The sequence below is a fragment of the Sinocyclocheilus grahami genome, unplaced genomic scaffold (assembly GCF_001515645.1).
Source record: "Sinocyclocheilus grahami isolate Dianchi unplaced genomic scaffold, SAMN03320097.WGS_v1.1 scaffold222.1, whole genome shotgun sequence".
Taxonomy (NCBI): domain Eukaryota; kingdom Metazoa; phylum Chordata; class Actinopteri; order Cypriniformes; family Cyprinidae; genus Sinocyclocheilus; species Sinocyclocheilus grahami.
In genome coordinates, this window is record NW_015505401.1 from 408,739 (window position 1) to 431,071 (window position 22,333).

The window sequence follows — 22,333 nt, forward strand, 5'->3', positions numbered from 1 at the left end:
TATGTATGTGTGTATATATATATATATATATATATATATATGTGTATAATTAAATAAATACATAAAAATAGTAACTGTAGACTTTCTTTTGTCCAGCAGAGGGCGAACACTTGCAAGAAATGATGTATGAGCGAACAGTAACTCCTACTGATTTGTGAAACTGTAAATACAAAGATGGAAAGACTTAGTAAGCATGCAGATTTAAAGAAAATAATTTGATGCAGGGAAATTTTATGCCTTAGCGGGAAGAGAGCTCTTATACAGCGAAATGTGTGCTTTGGTTAAGGAAAGATAGCAGGACCAGTAAAGATTCTGGTTCTTCTGGGTTAAAAGTGAATTAAATGCATTAATACAGCTAATGAGCCTGATACAAAGATCATTGATGTTAAAGGGTTTGAGTTTGGATTTCCAGTTCATTCACTCAGTTTGGGTTATGCTGCTCAGAGAGCAGGTCAGTGTTACTCTGAGAACTGCAATCTCCTTTCTCATGTTTTTTTGGAAGTTTTGTTTGAATCATAAATGAAGAATTTATCTATTTATGCTTGGGCATAAATTAGTTTGTCACTCTTGTGTTGTAGAAACAGGACAAGTATTGTAGTGAAGTATAGACCCTTCTGAATGACACTTGTAAATCTCTCTTCAGCTCATTCTGAATGGCTTGTGTTATTTTCAGTTTGTCTCTGAGCTGAAGTTTGAGGGTTTCTGTTTGAGAGCTCAGATGAGAAATCGCTGGAGTGATGCACTGTATCCTCACACAGACCCACAATGTCACACTGATCATAAACTACAGCATGAGGTGAGCAGATTCAGCGGATTCTTACAATTACAGAGTTTTTTTTTAATAAAAACTGAAAAAGTTAGTATTCGTTTGACACTAAAACACTTCAATTTCTGCTCCAGAAATCTGTTCATAATATTCCAAAAATGTTTGTTTTTGTTTTGTTTTTATCATACTAGTGCTGAGGGTTTTGTTCAAGTTGTGAAGGTTTATTATTAAATTTATTATAAAGAAAGTCAAACAAATTAAACCTATTTTTTGTGAACTACATTTGTGACTCTTCAGGTGACACATTTTGAGATATTAACATCAAACAATCTTGCTGAAAATTGTTTCACACGATGACTAAAATTGTCCAGTGCATTTGTGGCCCTATGAAGGCGCTCTAAATGTGTATATTGGGTGTTTCTTGCTCTCTCTCCCTCTCTCTCTGCATCTCTTACACTGTCATAAAAGTGAGAGTGTGGAATGTAATCGTAATGAGTTTTCCACTCTAGATTAATCACAGTGGCGGTAGTGGAGACTTCAACCCCTCCAACGGAGCCGATTACACCCCACAGTCTGTTTACACATGGCTCGTGCCGTACATTCACTGCTTCTATGCTGATTACTACCATTAACTCTTTTTCTTTTATGCCCGCAGTGCTTATGAACTTTATTATTGTTATGGGCACCGCAATCAATGTGAAAATGCTATAGTAAGACATTACCTCCCATCTGCCACCACGACTGTACGTCTCTGATGAGAGATGACAGCACTTACATGCAAACGTTTGTTTATTCAGAGCTCTTTCAGTAATTCATTACAAAAGCTAACACTGTAATGTAAAGGCAATATGGTAGTTCTACATCATGGTAACCTTGGAAATAAATAACTGGCAACTTGAGTTGCTTTTTAAAGTGTCTGATTGTCATTGCATTATATACAGAATATAAAAAATGTAGTGCTGTCAAACGATTAATTGTGATTAATCACATCCAAAAGAAGTTTTTGTTTGCATATGTGTGTGTTCTGTGTATATTTATGTATATATAATAGGGTTGTCAGTATAACGCGTTAACTTAATTAGTTATGGAAAAAATAATGCGATTAAAATATTTTAACGTAGTTAATGCACTGGCCCCGCCCCCAGACCTGTATGTCATCTTACAATTCATACAGTTCAGTTCACTGTTGACAATTATGATGCAGGGCAACAACTCCATAAATCCAGTTATGCCCTAAAATTCAAGATATTGGTGCAAAAATGCCCCTGTATGTGTTTTGTCTCATATTTGTATCAAACGATAAGCGATATCAGTATCACACCAGCAGCCAGAGCAATATCAGATGAGTGCTGTTTGTCCGAATACCACGAGTGATAATGTGGTTTATACAACAGTTCAGTAAATAAGAAGTTGATATTGCGTTATATTTTAAACACAATATTATGTGTTTTGCACAATTTTGCAGGGAACATATTACCTTTAAAGCCATAACAGAATTGTTGTGTGTCTGTGAGCAACACAGCGGTGTTTAGTTTCTGAGTGAATCTGCGTTTTGAACGAATCATGTGAATCAGTGATTCAAAGGCCCATTCATAAAGAGAGCCATTTACTTCATTCCTGAATGAATCAGCCGTTCGAATCGAATGAATGACTAATAAATAAATATATATATATATATATATATATATATACTGTATATGTGTGTGTATATATTTATTTATTTATTTTACTCACCCTCATGTTGTTTCAAACCTTTCTTTTGTGGAATATAAAAAAGGTATTTTGAAGACTTGATTCAAACTTGATCAAAGCTTGGTTACCAATGACTTTCATTGTATGAACAAAAAATACTGAGATGTTTCTCAAATTATTTTCTTTTGTGTTCCACAGTTTACGTTAGGCCTAAATGTTTGTGTTATACATTTTATGTTGAATCAAATAAAATATTTATTTCTTAAGCTACAATTTGTAATGTCTAATTGATACTTTTTCATTTAACTCAAAAATAGCTTTAAGTAATCTTTTGTTGGTATTTTCAGTCAAATTTATTTTGTGATTAATTAGATGAATTAATCGAAACATTATGTAATTAATTAGATTAAAAATTTTAATTCACTGACAGCCCTAATATATAAATACATACAGTATATATTTTGAAAATATTTACATGTCTATATTTATATTATAAATAAATATATTTAATATATAAACATAACATTTTTCTGAAATATATACATGCGTGTGCATATCTATATACATAATATATATACACAGCATACATTATGTAAACAAAAACTTATCTTTTGGATGCGATTTAATCACGATTAATCGTTTAACAGCACAAAAAAATGGCTTCTGCAAATGGGTTTTCTCAGCAAAAATGAAGACCTAACATTTGACACCATGTGTACAAATATTTTATCCTAATTTTGAACTATTTTTGTCATTTGATAATTATTTTGTGAAATTCTTTGCTTAAAGTGCATTTGTTAAATTTATTTAAAACAAATTTCACTTAGTTTAATATTTTGCCATGTAATGCAAAGACATTCACACATTTTTAAGTGTGTACAAATACTTTTGGGGGCTTTTGTGTTAGAATATGTCTATGTTTGATGTAAATTGAACAAAAAATGGTTTAATGTTTTACATGATACTGCGCTAATGGCAATCTTTGGATAATCTAGAGAATTTTATATATAATTTATTTGCTTCTGATATATTTAAAATTTCTCAACTCTGTTGAGAAGTCAGTAGTGAAGCTTAGAGTTTCCATCTCTAAAGTCTGATTCAAAGCTTTTGTTAAATAGCTGGTTGAATTTGCTGTTTATGTATCAGTGCTCGCTATTAAGTTATAATGCTGTTGTAGAAACAGTTTAGTTATTTGTTTGGGATGTATTTATGGTTTCTTAATTTCTCCAACATAATGTAACATATTCACAATGTAAATAATGTGAAGCAGCCCTGCCCACTGCAAATGTATCTACCGTTGTATAAACAGTATAGCAAAATCACTGGTCAACAACACCCTGATTCTCTGACAAACACTTGTGAAAATACTGATCAAATTACATGATTTGATTTGACAGACCCTTTTATCTTAACTGTTAACATGACGTTATCATCTTCCTTTCCATCCTGTAACTCTTAAGGATTTGCAACAGTATTTTTAAAACTACTTAAAATATAGCTTTGAACTAATTTCACCATGTTGCATCGTACTCATCTTTTCTGTGGGCCCAGAACTACTGAATAATGAAGCAGATCTCTTCAGACTGACTTCCTCTTTCTCTGCTCGCCTTCTCTTGTATAGAAGCTGAAAGAGCTGATAAAGAGTTAGAAATGTTGCCAGCTCTCTCTCAGCCTCTCATTTTCCAGCCCAAAAGCTCTGGTTTAGTCCTGTCTGAGCACAAAGCTGATTTTGTTTCAACACTCAGGGGCACAAGCACCCAGCGGCCCCAAAACAGCTTTAACTGTTACTCTGCTAATGTCAAATAAACCGTAAAAGGGCTGTTTTTGTTTCTTTTCATTAGCCAGCTGCTGTCACAGCCAGTAACACTTTAATCTGTTGGTCACATAACCCTTTGCTTGGTTGAAACTGCTTGGTCATCTAATGCTTTTCTTTGGATCCACTAGCACATGATGCCAGTGGGAGTGTGTGTGTTTTTTTGCAGTGACAACTTTCAAAGACACACATGGTTAATTTCTCTCTGAACATAAATATTTTATGACCCTGGAAAACATGCTTGGTTTTGTCTGTTTTAGGTATTTCAGTGTTACCAGCCTGTGTTGGAACTGATTCAGCTGGTCAGAGTCAAAGATCTCCCGATACTTCTCCATTCCAGTGCAGAGTTTGAACTGTATCTTTCCCAAAGACAAAAGGCTTCAAAAATGTCCATTAGTGCATTTTATCCATAAACACAAACAATAATTGTAAATGCACATAATGCATAAAGATGTTTTATTTGAATATCTCTTTCAGATACGTAACCATTCACCTTTACAAAGGTTTAATTAAATTACTGTAAAAATGCTAGAAAAGATTCTCCTTGTATTCATAAACTGACCGATCAGAATGAATATCATTTGTTTCTCTCAAAAATGCTATGAAAATGGACCGAAATGTTTCCTCTTTTTGTATAAATAACCAATAATTTTTTATTAGAGGTAGTGCCTGTAGATAGTACTGCATGGTTTATTTCAGTTTTTTTGCCATATACAGTGGGTACGGAAAGTATTCAGACCCCCTTAAATTTTTCACTCTGTTATAATGCAGCCATTTGCTAAAATCATTTAAGTTCATTTTTTTCCTCATTAATGTACACACAGCACCCCATATTGACAGAAAAACACAGAATTGTTGACAGAAGAATTTGGTTGATGTTCTGAAAGCTTTAAAAATTAATGACGCATAATAATCTGTTTTACATTTATGCATTTGTCAGATAATTTTATCCAAAGCAACTTCAAAAGTTTGGGGTTAGTAAGGTTGCAATTTATCAAAGGTGACCGTAAAGATATTAATAATGTTACAAAAGATTACTATTTCAAATAAATGCTGTTCTTTTGAAATTTGTATTCAAGAAAGTATCCCTATAAAGGACAGAAATAAATGTTTCTTGAAATATATTAAAATAGAAAAGGTTTTTCAAGTTTTCACAATTTTGAATGGTAGTGTATATGAATGTTTAAAAAACAGTCAACCATTTACTAACTGTACCAGGTTTCTCTCAATGTCACGTGGTGAACTCTGCACTGAGAGCTAATGATTGTTGAGATGGCATGTTCCTCATGACTGTTTATACTGTAAACTGCAAACTGTCATTTTCCTCTTTGTATTGTTTCACACCTTGACATTCATCTACAGTGGTTTGACTTCTAAATCTGTCAAAGCCAAGCTTCTCTTGGACCAACTGTGCACATTGCGTGGAGAGGTAAGGCCAACTCCAACATGATCATCACCATTTATTGTCTTCCGGCCAGATATATACCCTCTCCCACTAAGATTCAACCAAAGCTGTCAAAATCATCTGAGACGGATAGTCGGAAATTGATAACTTGCATCCAGCAACTTATTTCCCAGAGCTGGAACACTGGAGCGACAAAGACAAAAAGTGTTTCCTGTTGCAGGTGGGAGCTTTGTTTTCTCTGTTCTGTGTGATAAGCTCAGAGACTTTCCCAGCGGCCTCCCAGCTCAGCTCCTGCAAATGGAGAGACTTCATGTCCAAATGCCCCAAGGACATACCTGGTATGAACCGCGTTTAATAAAACAGCTTTATACTTTGTTCTAAAGGCCGTTAATATGTATAATTGCACCATGCTCATTCTCATGTGCCGCCCAGCACTCACTTGTTGTAAAATTATACGCTGACATTCATTGCCTACTTTTATTTCTGTATGTTTGCTAGCGTGCTATTAACTCTTCATCCCTGCAGTGCCTGATGTGGAGGTAAAAGGTGAAAGAGGCCGCTACCTCTTCTTGGTGCAGGGGGCGGAGTCAGGAGGCTGCACAGCACGAATGATACACACAGCCAATCAGATCAATGGATCTGCTGCCCTGGCAACGCTTAATGCCCTCATCAGGGAAAAAGTTCCACCTTCCTCAGGTATGATCACCGATCATTTAAATGCACAGTCGATGGCAGCATGAATATGCACAGATGCAACAGTATGCCTAGAGCTGGATATTTGAGCATAGTCATAAATCAATGTGTACTGTTGGATTGAGAGGACTAATACAGTTCTTCTAAAGTAAGTTGGACCCTGTGGCATTCCAGAACCGCATTTATTAGAGTCAGATTAAACCCATACAACAGTCTCATCTATCACAGCAGTAGCTGAGACCACCTGGATGTTGCCAAGATGACACCGAGGAGAAAATATACTCCTCTAAGTCCAGAACTGCACAGTCCTGAGCTTCATAAATGTGGAACATCACTTTTTCTAATTTATATGAATTTACAAACACTGAATTGGAAGTACAGTAGCACAGTCCCAGACTTGTAGTCACGTTTCTTTTTTTTTCCTTTCAGCAGTTTGGCATTTAAAGCTTCAGACTTCATCGGGGTAAATGCTTCAAACCCTTTCTTTGTCAACAGAGCAACTGAGGACATTTGGTCTTGGACAAATTTAAAGTAAACAAGCTCTGGAACATGATAAGGACATAGGACATGCATTTTTCCTTCCAAAATATATTTTCCCCCATGCCTATTCCCACTTTCCCTTTCTGCAGTATAATCAAATTGGAAAGAAACACTCTTTTGGCTATTTCATATATAATTTCTTGACTTGCCATGTCTTCTCATTGATTAACATCTATCTGTTACTCATGTAATCAGGTGGTTTGTGGTTCACTACTACTCTTAATAGCTCTTCTTTGTATAGCGAGAATGGCTGTATCGAAGCCCACCACTGGAGAGCTTTGTTACAGTAAATTACTGCTCTTGAGATCAGAGAATGCGTGGGTTTGCTCCGAGCCTCCCGTGGAGCTCAGAAGGTTGTGCCAGATCCATAACTCAACCTTAAACTTAAGACACAAATAAGCAAGTGGTTTATGTTGGTGCCCAATATGGCAACAATGGTTCGGCATTGGTACTAATAATGGAACAAAAAAAAGCATGTTCAGATCAGCTCATACAAGAGCTTTTCTAAGAAACTGCATTGTGATGAGCACTCCAGGATACCCCTCAGGTGTCTACTCTCTCTGAATAGATTCTGAAGAGATGCTTGGTACCTGGGAGTTTTCTATGAGCAGCTTTCCACAAGCCAGTCAAATTAATTTGCCATCAGGGCTTTTTTCCCCTTTATTTCATATTTCATTTTTATATAGTATTAAGCATTTTAAAATGCTAATGCAAGTATTTTTACAGTTTAACAAACTATTTACAAATTCTTTCAAAAATTAGCTAATACGTAATTATAGCCTCTGTCCCTGGATGGCTTTTTAGATTTAAATGTCATTTTCAGGTCTATGCTCAAAAAGTGGGACTGACAGTTAACATGTTCAACAAAACAAAATTTAAGAAAAATTGTTTATAATCTGATTAAGTTTGAACCCAATTTTTTATCAGTTTAAAACCTTGTCATATTAAACCAATTGAAGTCAATGATGTTTATACTGGTAATTCTTAATTTATATGTTCTAATACATTTCATTTATTCAATTGAAATTTCTCACAAATATTTATTTATTTATTTTTCCTTGCATTACACTAATACTACATTAGTCTCATGTAGCCAGACCTTCAGACTGACAGCAGAAGGTCTGGGAACCTTGGCCGCTTTCAAAAAGTCCATATGACTGACAGGTAAAGCAACCAATCACGTTTCGTTTTGGGGCGCTTCATGTTTTGGGGTGTGGAAATGTCTCCACAATAACAGTGTGTAAAACTCTTGGATGTATTTTAAAGAGTCTATGCCGCAAACTTTACATATTTCTTATACTTTTGGAAATCCAGCACTTAGTTGATCCTGATAAGCATCGTCACAGTTGTGAACACAACGGCTTTGTTCTTCTATGAGGGAGTTTGGCATATAATATGGGCGTGACATCTGAGGCTGGGACCAGTATTATATTAACTACCTTTTTTTGAATAATAAATCAGAAATTATTTGAAAATTATACACTAACAGCAAAACCAGTGTATTGCACGTACAACATGGTAATAACACAGTAACTTTAAAAACATTTAAATATTTGCACATTTGCGTGCTGCTAAGAGGTTATTAATCCAATACAATATGTTTTTAGTTGAAAATTATAAAATTATTCATGCTTTTTTTTATGCTCATGTTTTGCCCAGGACCCAGGAAATACAAAAGGTTGAGGCAAATGTTGAATGCATTAGGAAAAGTGGAAGAACGATAAATATTAAATGTGAACCAGTCATGATGGAACATAACTAGTTAAAGATATATTTTGTAGATATGAGTTTTGAATAAACCAGCTGCGACTGTGATGAGCAACAAGATACTTTGTAGATAGCTGGGTTTCTATTTCTGCTGTGTCATGCTCAGTTGCCTTACCCACAGCGAATGTACATTTAAATATCAAATATCTTTTGATTGGCTGTGATTGTGTCAGGCCTTGCAGCAGTTTTGTATCCAGTGTGGACATGCAAATGCTTGTCGCTGGAAATTTTATGTGTGGTTATGAAACTGTTAACATGCTTCTGTGGTTTTAAAGATTAGACCTTGCATGGCATACTTACATTTTCAACTCTCTTTCTCGAATTTGGTTTTACTTTTTGATCTTGCTGATAGATCATGGCTTTTCTAAATAGTGTGCATGTAAGAGCATTAATGTAACCAAAACAAAGCTTGTAAGGAAGAACAGTATTGCAGTTTTGAAATGTAAGATTGGACATTTTGGGCAGGCTTCTCTCCTGGTACTTTGCTCTCATTCTCTCATACTCTCATTCTTTTCTTTTCTTTCTCCACAGGGAGCAGCACTGATGACTGGCTACAGTCCCTGCCATGTCTCCGTGGAGAGCAGTTCTTGCAAAGGGAGAGAAAGCTGGCCAAGGTGCAGACTCTGGTCCTCAAGGAATGCTGCCGTAAGTGTTTCCCAGGCAACGGAAAATCTTTCACCAGGACCTCTAAGTATTCACACGCTGTGCTTCAGTCACCCCAGAGCAGCACATTTCTAATCATATTCCTCTGGTCACACATTCTCAGTCTCACGTGAGCGCTTTTTGAAAATTAAGATCTCTTTTGTGTGGTGAACAATACAGCTTTTGTCAGACCCTCAACACCTACTGTGTTAACAAGGGTTTATGATGCATGATAGATTATATGATAGATTAATTGTGGCATGTCAGAGCACTGTTATTAGGCTTGTAGCTAATACATTCAGGTTAGTTTCTAGGCTGTATCAGACGTGACACTTTTTCTTTGTATACAGAGTAATTTGTATATACATTGGACATCAAATTAGTAGTGAAAATGTGGGATTATGCACAATTTTACCCTTTGATAACTTAAGGCAAATCTAGAGGGGATTTTGTCAGAACTGATTTGAAACATGATTAATTATACAGCTGTCTCAGATGTGCTAAGTTTCATTAGTGTGTCTTACAAGAAACTGAAAGTCAACATGAAGCAGACAATATGTAACAGATTGGTTTGAAAGGGTAGTGTGATTAATGAGAGACATTTAATGATGCATCTCATCTGGGGCTAGGGCGAAGAGAGGAGGCCCAGAAGTCTGCTGCCATTCCCGTGAATGAACTGAAGGCTCTGCTGAATCTGGCCAGAGAGCAGTACCTTCAAATGCACGACTCCACACTGTCTAGAGCGTCTGAACGCATGTGCCTGGAGAAGGAGAACCGGACTTCCTCTTCTAACACTAGTGGTGAGGAGTACTTACAGAGCAGTTTGCTTTAGGGATACATCATTTGTAAAAGTATTGATGGATTGTGATATTAATTATTACATTATGATACATTAATAATATTATACATCATATTGATTACTGCTTATGTTTATTATAATAAAATCCAGTTTCACTCTCAGAGCAGTTCTAGTGATTATGTTCTTGTCTTCATGTTCTCATATATTGGGGCAGTAGAGGCTGAAAACCCTGTGAGTGTCACGCACACTTCAGTATGTGTGTAGTAAACAAAACCACGCATCTGCGCCATCCATTCACACAGAGACACGCAGAACATGCAGGATTCATATTTAAATGGTATTTTTGCAGCTTAATATTCTCAGACACTAGTCCATATCACGTTTTGATTTAACTGTAATTCAGCTGCTTTTGATGTATCCATCCAAAATTTGGCAAATTCCGTGACATTCCGTTTTTAAGACTGGATTCTGCGATTCAGTCCGTGTTTTCCACATCGCGGAAATCATAGGGCCCTACTGGCTGCATCATTAACACAATGCAAAATTATTAACATGCCATGCTGAAAAGGAAAAATTGCAGGGTTTTTTAATGGAAAAAACACAACAATTGTCGTGGGTGAAAACTGTGTGGATTCAGTAGTAATCCACAAGGTTGGGAATGTCACATGAGAGTGAAAGATTTGGCCATGCAGATTTCTCAGTGAGTTGGTCACCTAAATTCTCTATGTTGACACTGTTGTTTCATGTGACTGCACCTTAATACATAGAACAAACACTTGTCTAAATGTAACATTAGTAATATATGGTATTGCCAAATACCAAATGACAGGCAAATATGTGGTAAAATATCATAGAGCTTGATTAGAAACACTTTTGTGCCTGTGTGTGAATAACGATATGTAATCCTTAGTTTACATAGTTTTCTTATTTATTAAGATTACCTTTTATTTACTCAACCTGTGGCTCTTTCTGACCATTACATTTCTTTCAAAGATGTGAAATGTTGTGCTCGCACAGAATGGCCAGAGAGGAGTGTCCTACAAAACTATGAGAACATACAGAGAGCCCGACAAAGATCCAGGTAAGCCATGTGGTACCATATCACCTTATCTGAAAACTCATTACCATGTCTGGAGCCTTCAGTTGTTGTCTTTGTTGAGGGCTTAATGAATCTCAAACCAGTGTATCAGATGGGAAAATAGCTTGTGCATTTGTTCAATGGTTGGAATAGTAAATTGGTTGGTTGCATGAATAATTTTCAGTGTCATCCACAGGTGCAGGCTGTTCAGCAGTGGTTCCTCTGAGAGTCTGATGGGGCCTAAAGATAGCCAGAGGGGAAGTTCTACACTGCTGGATGCCAGAGAACTGCTCAAACACTTCACCCCTGATGGACTGCCTAGTGGGGAACTACAGCCGCTGCCAGTGCTTAGAGGGTTGGTCATACACACTACACAGTGTCTGACATGATGTCTCTTAATTACTTTTTCCCCTAGCTTATTAAAACCGCAATTCAAGTCCCTCTAGACAAGGAGGGAGCATGTGTGCACATGGTAGAAAGTTTTAAAACATCATTCAAGTTTTACAACTTTTTCTTTTTTTAATTTTCTGCTTGCACTGGTCTTAAAGGGATTGTTCAGCCCCAAGTTCTTTATTTATTCACCCTCACACTGTTTGAAAACCTATATGACTGACTTTCTTCTTTGGAACACAATAGGTAACACTGTTTGTCATGTAATAAAAAACAATGTGGCAGTTCAGGATTTAAAATGGGGGATAAAAGCACATAGAGAATTGATAAAGTGGTGCGTTGGACACTATTATATCATATATAGCTTTGTGCAAGGACCCCACTATAAAAGTCACAAATTCCATAAAAAAATGGCACATCGATGTACAAAATGGTTCCATATTAAAGAGCTACAGAAAGGGAACGTTTTCAGTATATAATGACCTTTTTTTTTTTTTTTTGTCTGTTTGTCAAACAAATCTATCATATGACTTGGAAGATTTGAATATAAGTGGGAGTCCTATGGACCACTTTTATTGTGCTTTTATGGTGTTTATTTTGTCATTTGGGAGCTTGACTGACCTATGGAGGTTAATAAACTGAAGGAATAAGTTAGCAGTTTAAGAATTCAAACATAAATTTTTTTATTTATAAATTACTTTTAAATTGACAAACTAAAACATTTAAGACTATTTAATTCATGTTTGTAAAATTTTGTTAAGAAATAGTTCATAAATCATCTTAGGTTCACGTTTTATGCATTTGGAACAACATCAGATGATTCATTCATTCATTTTTGGTGGCCCTATTGTGAATAATAAAATGGAGGTTATGTACTAGTTATGTACCAGAGATAAAGATAATACTAAAGACACTGAGAAACAAATAGATTGTGAAAATTTTCTACATAACTTGCCTTCTACCAGTTACACACTATCTCTAGAAATACTCGTTTAATAATTCCTGAACTGAATGTCTCTAAATATGGTTTGTGGTTTTGTTTGTGTAGTGAACATGCCTTTCAGTTGTCTCCTGACCTCACACCCAGGAAGGTGACCAAGCTTCCTTTCTCAAAAGTCGCCCGATCCCACTACCATGGAATAGAGTAAGTGTGTGTGTGTATATGTGTGTGTCTATATAAAAACTCATCCATTTTACAATCTGTTCTCCCTAATTCCTCCATCTTCTCAAGCATTCTCTGGGTGTGCTTCAGGTTCTGTCTGGATGAGTGCAAGGCCCTTGAGCGAGACCGTGGCTTTGTGAAGCTGCAGTCTCGTCTAATAAGATATGAGACCCAGAGCACATGCTGTAAGGAGCCCTGCCCTGTGCCATTCGCCCTCAGTCCTGCACCCTCCCCAGCTGTGCTGTCTGAACCGGGCAGTGTGCCTGACGGTGAAGCTCTGCACAGCGAGCTGTCCCGCCTCAGACACCGCTCCCGCGAAACAGACCTCCAGCCACACAAGAGGTGACAACACTGCATGCATACTAATGATGAATAGGGCTGGGTAAAAAATATCTCATCTCGATATTAATCGATTCTCATTTTTACGGAACGATATCGATTCTTAAATCCCAAGAATCGATTAGTCTAGCCTGTTTTCAGTTAATGGACGGAACGTTGAGGGGCACTTCCCATCCAATATATCACAATAAGCATTGTGCCTTGGTATTTTTAATATGAAACAAAGTCTCAGAAATTCTGTCCATTGTATTTGCAGTATTTAAACAATAAATGCCGTTTTGGCGCTGTTTAATGTGGATTGACAGATCGCTGGAGCGCCTCAGTTCAACAGACGCTGTAGCGCACGTGAACTAATCTTCTCCTCCACATTAATACCAGTTTCAGCACAAAATAATCATGACTAAACATCCGAATGCAAGTTAAAAAAAAGAGTACAACTTTACAATCCGTATCCTGTCCGTGTAATCGCTCAATCAGTGTTTCAGCGCGCAAAGTCGTTAATATAACGTCTTGTAAACAATGTAACATCACATTTACCTCAGAAAAACATATTCGGTGACCATAAACTCATTAGTCAGAAAAATAAACTGTAGAGAGGGGCATTTTGCTAAATATATGCACCATATAACATATTCATTATACATTTTACTGTTGCTCAATGTTTAATGTTTGAATAAATTCATTAAGTTTTTATGACAAGCCACCATTGTTTGTTTATAAAAAATAAACAAATTGAAGTAGAAATATTATGTAATTGTAACTTTATTATTTTAAAAACTTAATTAAGTGTAATTTTAACAAATCAGTCAATTTTAACCTTCAGTATTATAGTAATGTATTACCAACTGACTCATGTATATTTTACAGCATTAGTTGAAGCATTAGTTTTTTTTTTCTTTGAAAATTTGGCATGTACTGTACCTGACATGTATCCAAATTAATCTATTGAATCGAATCGCAAGCTTGTGAATGAGAATCGAATCGACTCGTGAAATTTGTGTCAAAACCCAGCCCTAATGATGAAGGGTCATCTCATGGCTTTTTCTTACCTATAGATGGCCACAGGTCTTCTTGGGACATTGTTTTTTATTTATTTTTGCATCAGGTAGCAGGTCATTTGGCATTAAATTAGATTAGTTCTGCAAAACGATTAATCGCGATTAATCACATTCAAAATAAGTTTGTTTACATACTATATGTATGGGTACTGTGTTTATTTATTATGTATGTGTGTATATATATATATATATATATATATATATATATATATTAAGGGAAAATATGTTAGGTTTATATATAAAATATTTATATATACTAAAAATTATTTGCAAGTCTAAATATATATACATACAAATATTATTATAATTTTTTTTAAATATATACATATATGCGTGTGTGTTTATATATACATAATAAATATACACAGTACACACACATATAGTATGTAAACATAAACTTTTATTTTGAATGCGATTAATAGTGATTCATCGTTTTGCAGCCCTAAATTAGATACAATAATTTTTCAGGTCCTTTGTGTTGCAAAACTTGCAATAGTTGCATTTAATTGATCAAAAATGCAGTAAAAATGGTAATATTGTGAAATATTATTCTATTTTAAAATAACTGTTTTCTATTTGAATATATTTTAAAATGTATTTTATTCTTGTGATGGCAAAGCTGAGTTTTCTGGAGCCATTAATTCAGTCTTCAGTGATCCTTCAGAAATCCTACCATTATGCCAATTTGGTGCTTAATTATCGATTATTATTATTATTATTATTATTATTGGTGCTCAAATATTAATAATGATTTTTATTCTTTTTATTATTATTAAGAGTGTTTAAGGCCAGGCTGTTGTAATGATATTCTATTGGCCAGTATTTAAATAAGTCAACCTATCATTGCACGCCAGTTTTTCAGTTAGACAGTCAAACTAATGTTTCTCCAGTTAGGTTAATTTTCTGAAGCTGTCAGTTCATTGATTCTCCCTTGTGGCTCATTTTAGTTCTGCCTGCTCATCATTGCCTTCCTCTGCCCCCCGTTCCTCCACTTTACATGCATTTGAATGCGCCATACATCACTCACACCCAAATTGAATATAGATCTGTGCTTGATGGCTTTGTCAAAGGGTGAAATGAGCAATGAATGAAAATTACTGAGCAGCACTGCATTGAAAGTCAAAGTCTTACTATTTCCTGCATTTTTAGCTGAAATCACGTAGACCCTCTCTAAATGCGCTTCACATATGGCAGTGATCAAATGTCTAATGTTTGGCCTTCTTTGCCGCCACAGAAGCCCAGCGTGCATTAGATGATGTGTTGTCAGGACATGAGCTTATTGACTTTTTTAAAAATGCTGACCTACTGCAGAACTCCAGGGGCCACATTAATTTAAGGCCTATCATCATCATCTCAGACTCTGAAATTACCACAGTGGTGTCACATCATCGGGAACTAAAAGCACAAGCCTGGAAATTTATGTTCAAGGATAAAAAAAAAAATCCTGGAACTGAGCAGTTTCTTATTAAATGGGCTTAGAAAGAGAGTGCTGGAGCTGACATCTACTACTAAGAAAAAGAGGTAGAAGTGTGTGCTCCAGTGCTTAAGTAGGCCGTCACATCAAGTCATTTTGATTAGAGTTTTGATGTGAGTTACAAAGTGAGATTGTGGGATTGATGATCTCAGAGAAGCAATATCTTACACCATCCACCTCATCCCTTTTAAAATCCCTTTGGCAGGTTCTGTAAATCGGAGAGCTCTGGATCTCTGGGTGCAGGTGGTACTCACCCAGCTGTGGGGGCTCTGCGGCAGCAAGCAGCCCATTCCCGTTCCAGCTCAGGTCTGGCCAGACGTTCTGCTTCGGTTGCCGACCCCTCGCCCAGTCAAAAACCCAGCCAGACCCAGACCGAGTCCCGCTCCCAGAAACACAACAGGGTAAGTGCTAATGACCAGGCTCTGGAGAATTAATATTTGCACATTTTCTGCAGAGATTTGGGGTAAAATCTGCATTAGTGCACAATATATATTGGTAAAATTTTGTTTGTCATGTGATATTAGGTTTTTTTCTTTTAATGCTATTGGCAGATATTGCATATAAATAGGTAAATATATATATTTTTTAAAGATATATTTCTGTGTTGTTGCTTTTTTATTTATAGAGGACAGTATGGAGAGTAGACAGGATGTGAAATATGAGATAAAGGGGGGCAGAATGGGAAAGTTTTAAAAGATGGGTCACCCAAAAAGCAGTCATGCTATATTACGGAGAGCTGGCCAAGAGCCTATTGACTCTGACATAAATAGGTCAATTTTGGATATTTGGGTATTTATTTGTTCATGCTTATTTTCCTTTTTTGCTGTCTCATAATGTTCACTTAAATTCATCTTTAAAAACACTAATTTTAACATTGTCATTTTTAGCAAATCTCAAAATGAATATCTATTTTTCTTACTGTACATTATAATTTAGCATTAACCTATTAACATTGCCTATGACTGATTTTAGTGTTTTATTTAGTTTTAGACAATGAATAAATTGTAAATAATGATTCAAATTGAATAGTTTAAAACATTAATTTATTGGTATCAGCCAGAAATGTAATATTGAAGATATTTAAACAAGGCAAAACCTAAATATATTTCCATAATGTACATTACCCCGCTTATAACATTACAACTTGACAAATTAATATATGGGTATGAAATATTGATTTAAGTTCTAAGAGAGACATAAAAATGGTAGAGCTTTGTAGAAAATTGGTTGCTAGGGAATACGGTCAAATATGCAGTTTAGGGGTCATTATTTCAAAATATCTGGCCACTGAATGCTGCATTTGACCAGTCAGAATCAAGTATTCCAGAGAGCCATGGAATCAGGCAAAACAGCTCTCAGCCCATTCAAAACCTTAAACCCTTTACTTTATTCAGTGTATTCACTACCAGTCATCAGCAAATGTCAGGTCTTTATGTGAGCTCTGTGAGTGCAGTAGTTACGTGATTGTGCATCGTTCTCATCCGTTGTTTCTGCTTCAGATGCTGAGGGAGGTGGTTGCTAAGACGCTCAATAAACACGGGATCAGCAGTGAGCACAAGTGCTTTGAAGCCTGTAGTCAAAGACTGTTTGACATATCAAAGTTTTATCTGAAGGTAGGTACGAATCATTCTGCCTCTTTCCCTCGCACCCTGCTGTCCTGCCTTTAGGACATCTTTGAAGCGCTCAAAATATGCTGCGTAAACGCTGCCGATTGATGTTATCTGCATCATTTATCCATGACAGGGGAGCAAAAACTTAGTTCAAGAAACGTGTTTCAATTCGCTTTGTTCCTAAAGCATTCAGTGAGGAAAAAAAACCCCACTTTCGTAACACCTTAGTATTTTTCCCTGAATTTGATTGTCAAGATTTTTATGCGCACCAAAATCTTTCATAATTTACACCGTGTATACAGACTGTCTCTGCTACGGTACCTTTAAGACCTCAATATATAAATGGCCTCTGTTATGTTTGGCTAGCCTTCACTTACCAGCATAGTTCTTAATGTTGTTCATCAGGACAGGTCAAGGTGATGTATACTGAACTGACATTGATATTCTGTGTAAACTTGGGTGGCTTATATCTCATGGTTGTGTGACATTTTGTATAAATAAATGTTATAAGTGGACTGGGGGGACGCTATATGCAACCTTTAAAGGGATACTTCACCTAAAAAATGAAAATTGTCATTAATTACTCACCCTCATGTCATTCCAAACCCGTAGGACTTTTTTTTCATCTTCGGAACACAAATGAAAGGTGTCATATGATGTGATTTCAAGTTTTCCTTTCTCTTTGGAGCGTTACAAGCTGTTTGTGAATAGATAAGATCCCTAAAGTTGCAAAGACTAAAGTCTCAAACCCAAAGAGATATTCTTTATAAAAGTTAAGACGGGTCCACGCTCTCCTAAAACGCCTCGTTCAAACATGCCCCCACATGTCTACATCACTGTGTGGGAAGATTTGCATAACGGCGGCCAAATGTTCACGCAAAGAAAGAAGGCGTAACTTTATTGTTGCTTCCGCCGTGGCCGCCATGTTGTGAAGACGCTGTGTGTTTCATTGCGAAAGCGAAAATACTTTGTTTGGTCTTCCAAAAGAGGACACGACTAGAAATCAGTGGTTAAGTTATATTTACAACACTGTTCCAGAACAGTTCAACCCAAATATTCAGATGTGTGCTGCGCATTTTATGGAGGACTGTTTCCTGATCCTGGTAGAGTAGACTACAATGCCGGCTGTTCTGACTCCCAGACTGCAAGTACGTTTTCATATTTAAAGGAGTTGCCACTGATGATTCAAACGCGAGTTTTGAGCAGTGTAGAGTAGCGCTTGTTTTTTGTTATTTCTCCGATCACAAATGCAGGCATGGTTTTATGTTTACACTGCACAATGCGTAAAAAGACAGTAAGTCATTATAATCCATAATTATGTCCCCACTGGATGCAACAAATGCCTCGTTTATAATGGGTTTTCATGTTTTTGTCTCGTCGCTCCGGGAGACGGCATCACAGTATGGTAGAGGCTTAACATTTCCGTCACACGCTTGAGGTATTCGGCCAATCACAACGCACTAGATAGCTGGCCAATCAGAGCATACCTCGCTTTTCAGACCGATGAGCTTTGTAAAAATCTACACGTTTCAAAAAGGCGGGGCATAGAGGAGAAACAATAATGTACAGTATGTGGAAAATAATGTTTTTTTTTTAACCTTAAACCACGTAAACACATTTCATTACACCAAATACACAAAATAATGTTCTTTTTAGCAGCATCATATGACCCCTTTAAGATGAAAATCCAAAAGCTTTCTGACCCTGCATAGACAGCAACACAACGGAAACATGCAAGGTCCGGGAAGGTAGTAAAGACATCGTTAAAATAGTCCATGTGACATCAGTGGTTCAACTGTCATGGAAAGAAAACCGTTGAAAAGAAATAGTTGAATAAAGTCGTTATTTTTTTTTTATTTGCACACAAAAAAATATTCTTGTAGCTTCATAACATTACGGTTGAACCACTGATGTCACATGGACTATTTTAACGATGTCCTCACCACCTTTCTGGGCCTTGAACATGGTAGTTTTGTTTGGTCTATACAGGGTCAAAAAGCTCACAGATTTCATCAAAAAAAATCTTAATTTGTGTTCTGAAGATGAACAAAGGTCTTGCGGGTTTGGAAAGACATGAGGGTGAGTAATTAATGAAGGAATTTTCATTTTTGGGTGAACTATCCCTTTAAATGTAACTTGTCACGGATATATTAACTTAAGCTTAAGTTAGTCAAAGTTAATTTATTAATGTTTATATTCAAATGAAAGTATACATGCATCCATATTTTCACTTAAATGTAATTCTTATAATGGTATGCTAGTCAAACTCAAAACACATTTATATATAAATGTAGTAGAGCATTTGCATTACCATATAAAAGTTTCAGTTCAGTAAGTTTTTTTTTTTTTCTCAATATTTTTTAAAGAATGTAACTATTCATTATGAAAAGCCATTTTCTATTTGAATCTTTAATGTAAGTTATTCTCGTGATGGCAAAGCTGAATTTTCAGCAGCCATTTTCAATCTTCAGTGTCACATGATCCTTCATAAATCTTCCTAATATGCCGATTTGGTGCCCAAGAAACATTTATTATTATTCTCACCGTTTAAAACATTGAAGTTGTTCTGCTTAATATTTTATGAAAACCTTGATTTTACAAACTTCATTTAATAATCTGAATGTCTTTACTGTCACTTTTAATCAATTTAATGCATCCTTGCTGAATAAAAGTATTTATTTCATTGAAAAGAAATCATACTGACCCCAAACCGTTGAATGTTAGTACAAGTATGCATAAATGTAATAAAGCATTAGCAAAGTCTAGCTTGCACAATGCGGTTCTCCGAGCCGTTATGCCTCAGCAACCTGTTTGTTTTACAACAGGATCTGAAAACCTCACGTGGCCTTCATGAGGAAATGAAGAAAGCAGCCAGCAACAATGTCAAACAGGTAAAGCACGCACTTCAGCTTATTGTGTTCTGAGAGCACCCGAGTTGATGAAAATAACAAATTACAGCTGTGTTGTTTTGAGTTGTTTTTGTAAGATGCCCTTAAAATTGATACAATGTAAAATGTTTTTATACACACGCTGTTCTCATCCACAGGTGATTGATTGGGTTGTGGAGAAATCATCTAAAAGATGACTTGATTTGTAGTTGGAAACATTGAAGGTAAACCTGCAGTAGGACACCGTGATAAGAACTCACATCATGATGCTACAAAGTGAAGGGATGGAGCTTTAAGAAAAGTGCTTCTTCTCACAGCATTAATTATACAACTGTTCCTGGCATGTATATATTTATTTCGATATTGTTTTTTTTGTGTTTGTGATAATCATTTTAATGTAAACAACAGCCAAATATGGCCCCACGTTTTCTGAGAAGCGCTGTTTTGCATCATGAAAATCAGTCCGAGGGCGTTTCTCCCCAGATCGTATTTCAGTAATCAGTTCGCTCAAATCACAACTCAAGCATGAAACAAGGAACACATGAGAGTCTCAGCTCGTCATTGCTTCTGTGATTGCCTCCTCTTTTTTTTCCGTTGGTCACACACAAGCTGTCGGCACAAAACTACCGCTGCAAGTAGTTTGCCCTAAAATGACCTAAGGTCACATTGGGCTGAGGTTATAAAGGGTAACTGCTCCCTGGTACTCCCTGCCCTGAGCAGGTTGAGGGTGTCTCGTTTGGCAACGTCGCCGGACACATTCCAGTCCCACACAGGGCCATTGTTCTCGCTCCTGGGTGCCCAGAGGGGTGATGGGAAAGGAGGGAGGGGGCTGCACATTACATTGGCAACCCTGAGAGCCCTCGAAGGCAACATGCAATCTGAACTCACTGTTATCACCAGAGCTGCTCTAGTTCATATGGTGAAACTCCGTGTTATGATGTTGAATAAAACAGATGTTTTTAATAAGGTTTTAGTTTATTGATACATTGTGATTTTTCCCAAGCTGAATCAGTATTTTGATCTGCATGGGTAAACTATTCAACTTTGTTTCAGACTCCTTTCTACAGTGTGTTTAAACATCTCACTGTGTTCTCCATGCTGACGTCTTGATATAAAAGGGTTCATTGCATGAAGAATCACATTTTCCTTGAACTTTTCAGAAGAGTTCATTGTACTATGAAAATATGCTGTCATTTTCAGAACTTGAAACTTCCTCCCCAGTGACCATTTATTGAAATTTAAGCTGAAAATGAGGAAGTGTGAATAACATTATTCCTAAACAGTAGAACTAAGTGAAATGCGGAAGAATGGGTTAAAGCTTATGCCACGCCTGGATGTGTGTAGCACCTGCTGCTCTACATATACATTGTGATTTCTTTGTTTATAAAAAAAAATTTCGCTCAAAAATAAGGCATAATTTAGTCACCCTCATGTTGTTTCAAAACCTATATTACATTTTCTTTGTTCTGCTGAATACAAGACATTTTTAACAATATTTTTGTCATTATGAAAATCAGTGGGGTCTAAAAATCTGTTACCATATCTGATGTAACCAGTGTTTTAAATTCTTATTGGAGCGAGTAAAAACCTAAATTGCAATCAGTTCATCATACAACATAAGTCACTTCAAAAGACTCAGTGACTCGACCTCCGACTTGCACCACCTGACCACTTCAACGACATGCTGAAATACCTGTTTTTATACAGTCTATGGGAAATACTCAAAATGGCAGCAGCCTTGGCAGTGAAGCAACTATTTCATACTATTTTTTAAATAATTCCTGCAATTGACTATTGTTCTAGTGTTAATGTAAGAACAATGACTACGTTTATATGCACATGAATAATGCAATTTCAAAATGTAAGGACTTAATCACATTATGATGTTTACATGTCAAGAGCAAAGCTCTTCACTCCCATTTACAAACAGTTTTCATTATTCGCTAAGAATTGTGATTATTTTTTACTGCCATGATTCACATACCCCACTGCACAGCACAAATGATGGACTCAGAAAGAGCAGGGGCCTGTACCATGAAGCCGGTTTAGCTGGCTAGCCAGGTAAGTTTAAGTTTAGTTTGCACCAATCCTGGGTTTTAGGTATCATGAAAGTGGCTTGGCTTTTAGCGGCATTCATTGCCTTAGTAACTTACACTCCACAGCTAACCTGCTCTGGGGCAGGTTATGTTCTGGTTTAGAGATCTCAAACCGAAATTT

General features: G+C 36.3%; 1 protein-coding gene across 2 annotated transcripts in view; it reads left to right on the top strand.

Annotated features, from left to right (window-relative positions):
* mtbp (MDM2 binding protein) overlaps window positions 1-21,555 on the top strand; it is a 26,339-nt gene extending 4,784 nt beyond the window's left edge. Inside the window, exons 8-22 of one of the 2 annotated variants that reach the window (XM_016287385.1) lie at window positions 674-796; window positions 4,532-4,626; window positions 5,634-5,700; window positions 5,897-6,014; window positions 6,202-6,372; window positions 9,208-9,321; window positions 9,948-10,118; window positions 11,135-11,198; window positions 11,392-11,550; window positions 12,634-12,729; window positions 12,838-13,089; window positions 15,824-16,019; window positions 17,118-17,231; window positions 20,054-20,119; window positions 20,275-21,555. In XM_016287385.1, coding sequence (XP_016142871.1) covers window positions 674-796; window positions 4,532-4,626; window positions 5,634-5,700; window positions 5,897-6,014; window positions 6,202-6,372; window positions 9,208-9,321; window positions 9,948-10,118; window positions 11,135-11,198; window positions 11,392-11,550; window positions 12,634-12,729; window positions 12,838-13,089; window positions 15,824-16,019; window positions 17,118-17,231; window positions 20,054-20,119; window positions 20,275-20,313 — 1,845 coding nt within the window. In that variant the 3' untranslated portion in view covers window positions 20,314-21,555. Of the gene's footprint in view, window positions 1-673; window positions 797-4,531; window positions 4,627-5,633; window positions 5,701-5,896; window positions 6,015-6,201; window positions 6,373-9,207; window positions 9,322-9,947; window positions 10,119-11,110; window positions 11,199-11,391; window positions 11,551-12,633; window positions 12,730-12,837; window positions 13,090-15,823; window positions 16,020-17,117; window positions 17,232-20,053; window positions 20,120-20,274 lie in introns of both variants that reach the window. The other variant, XM_016287384.1, reaches the window with a different exon arrangement.
* The last annotated feature ends 778 nt before the right edge of the window (window positions 21,556-22,333 follow it).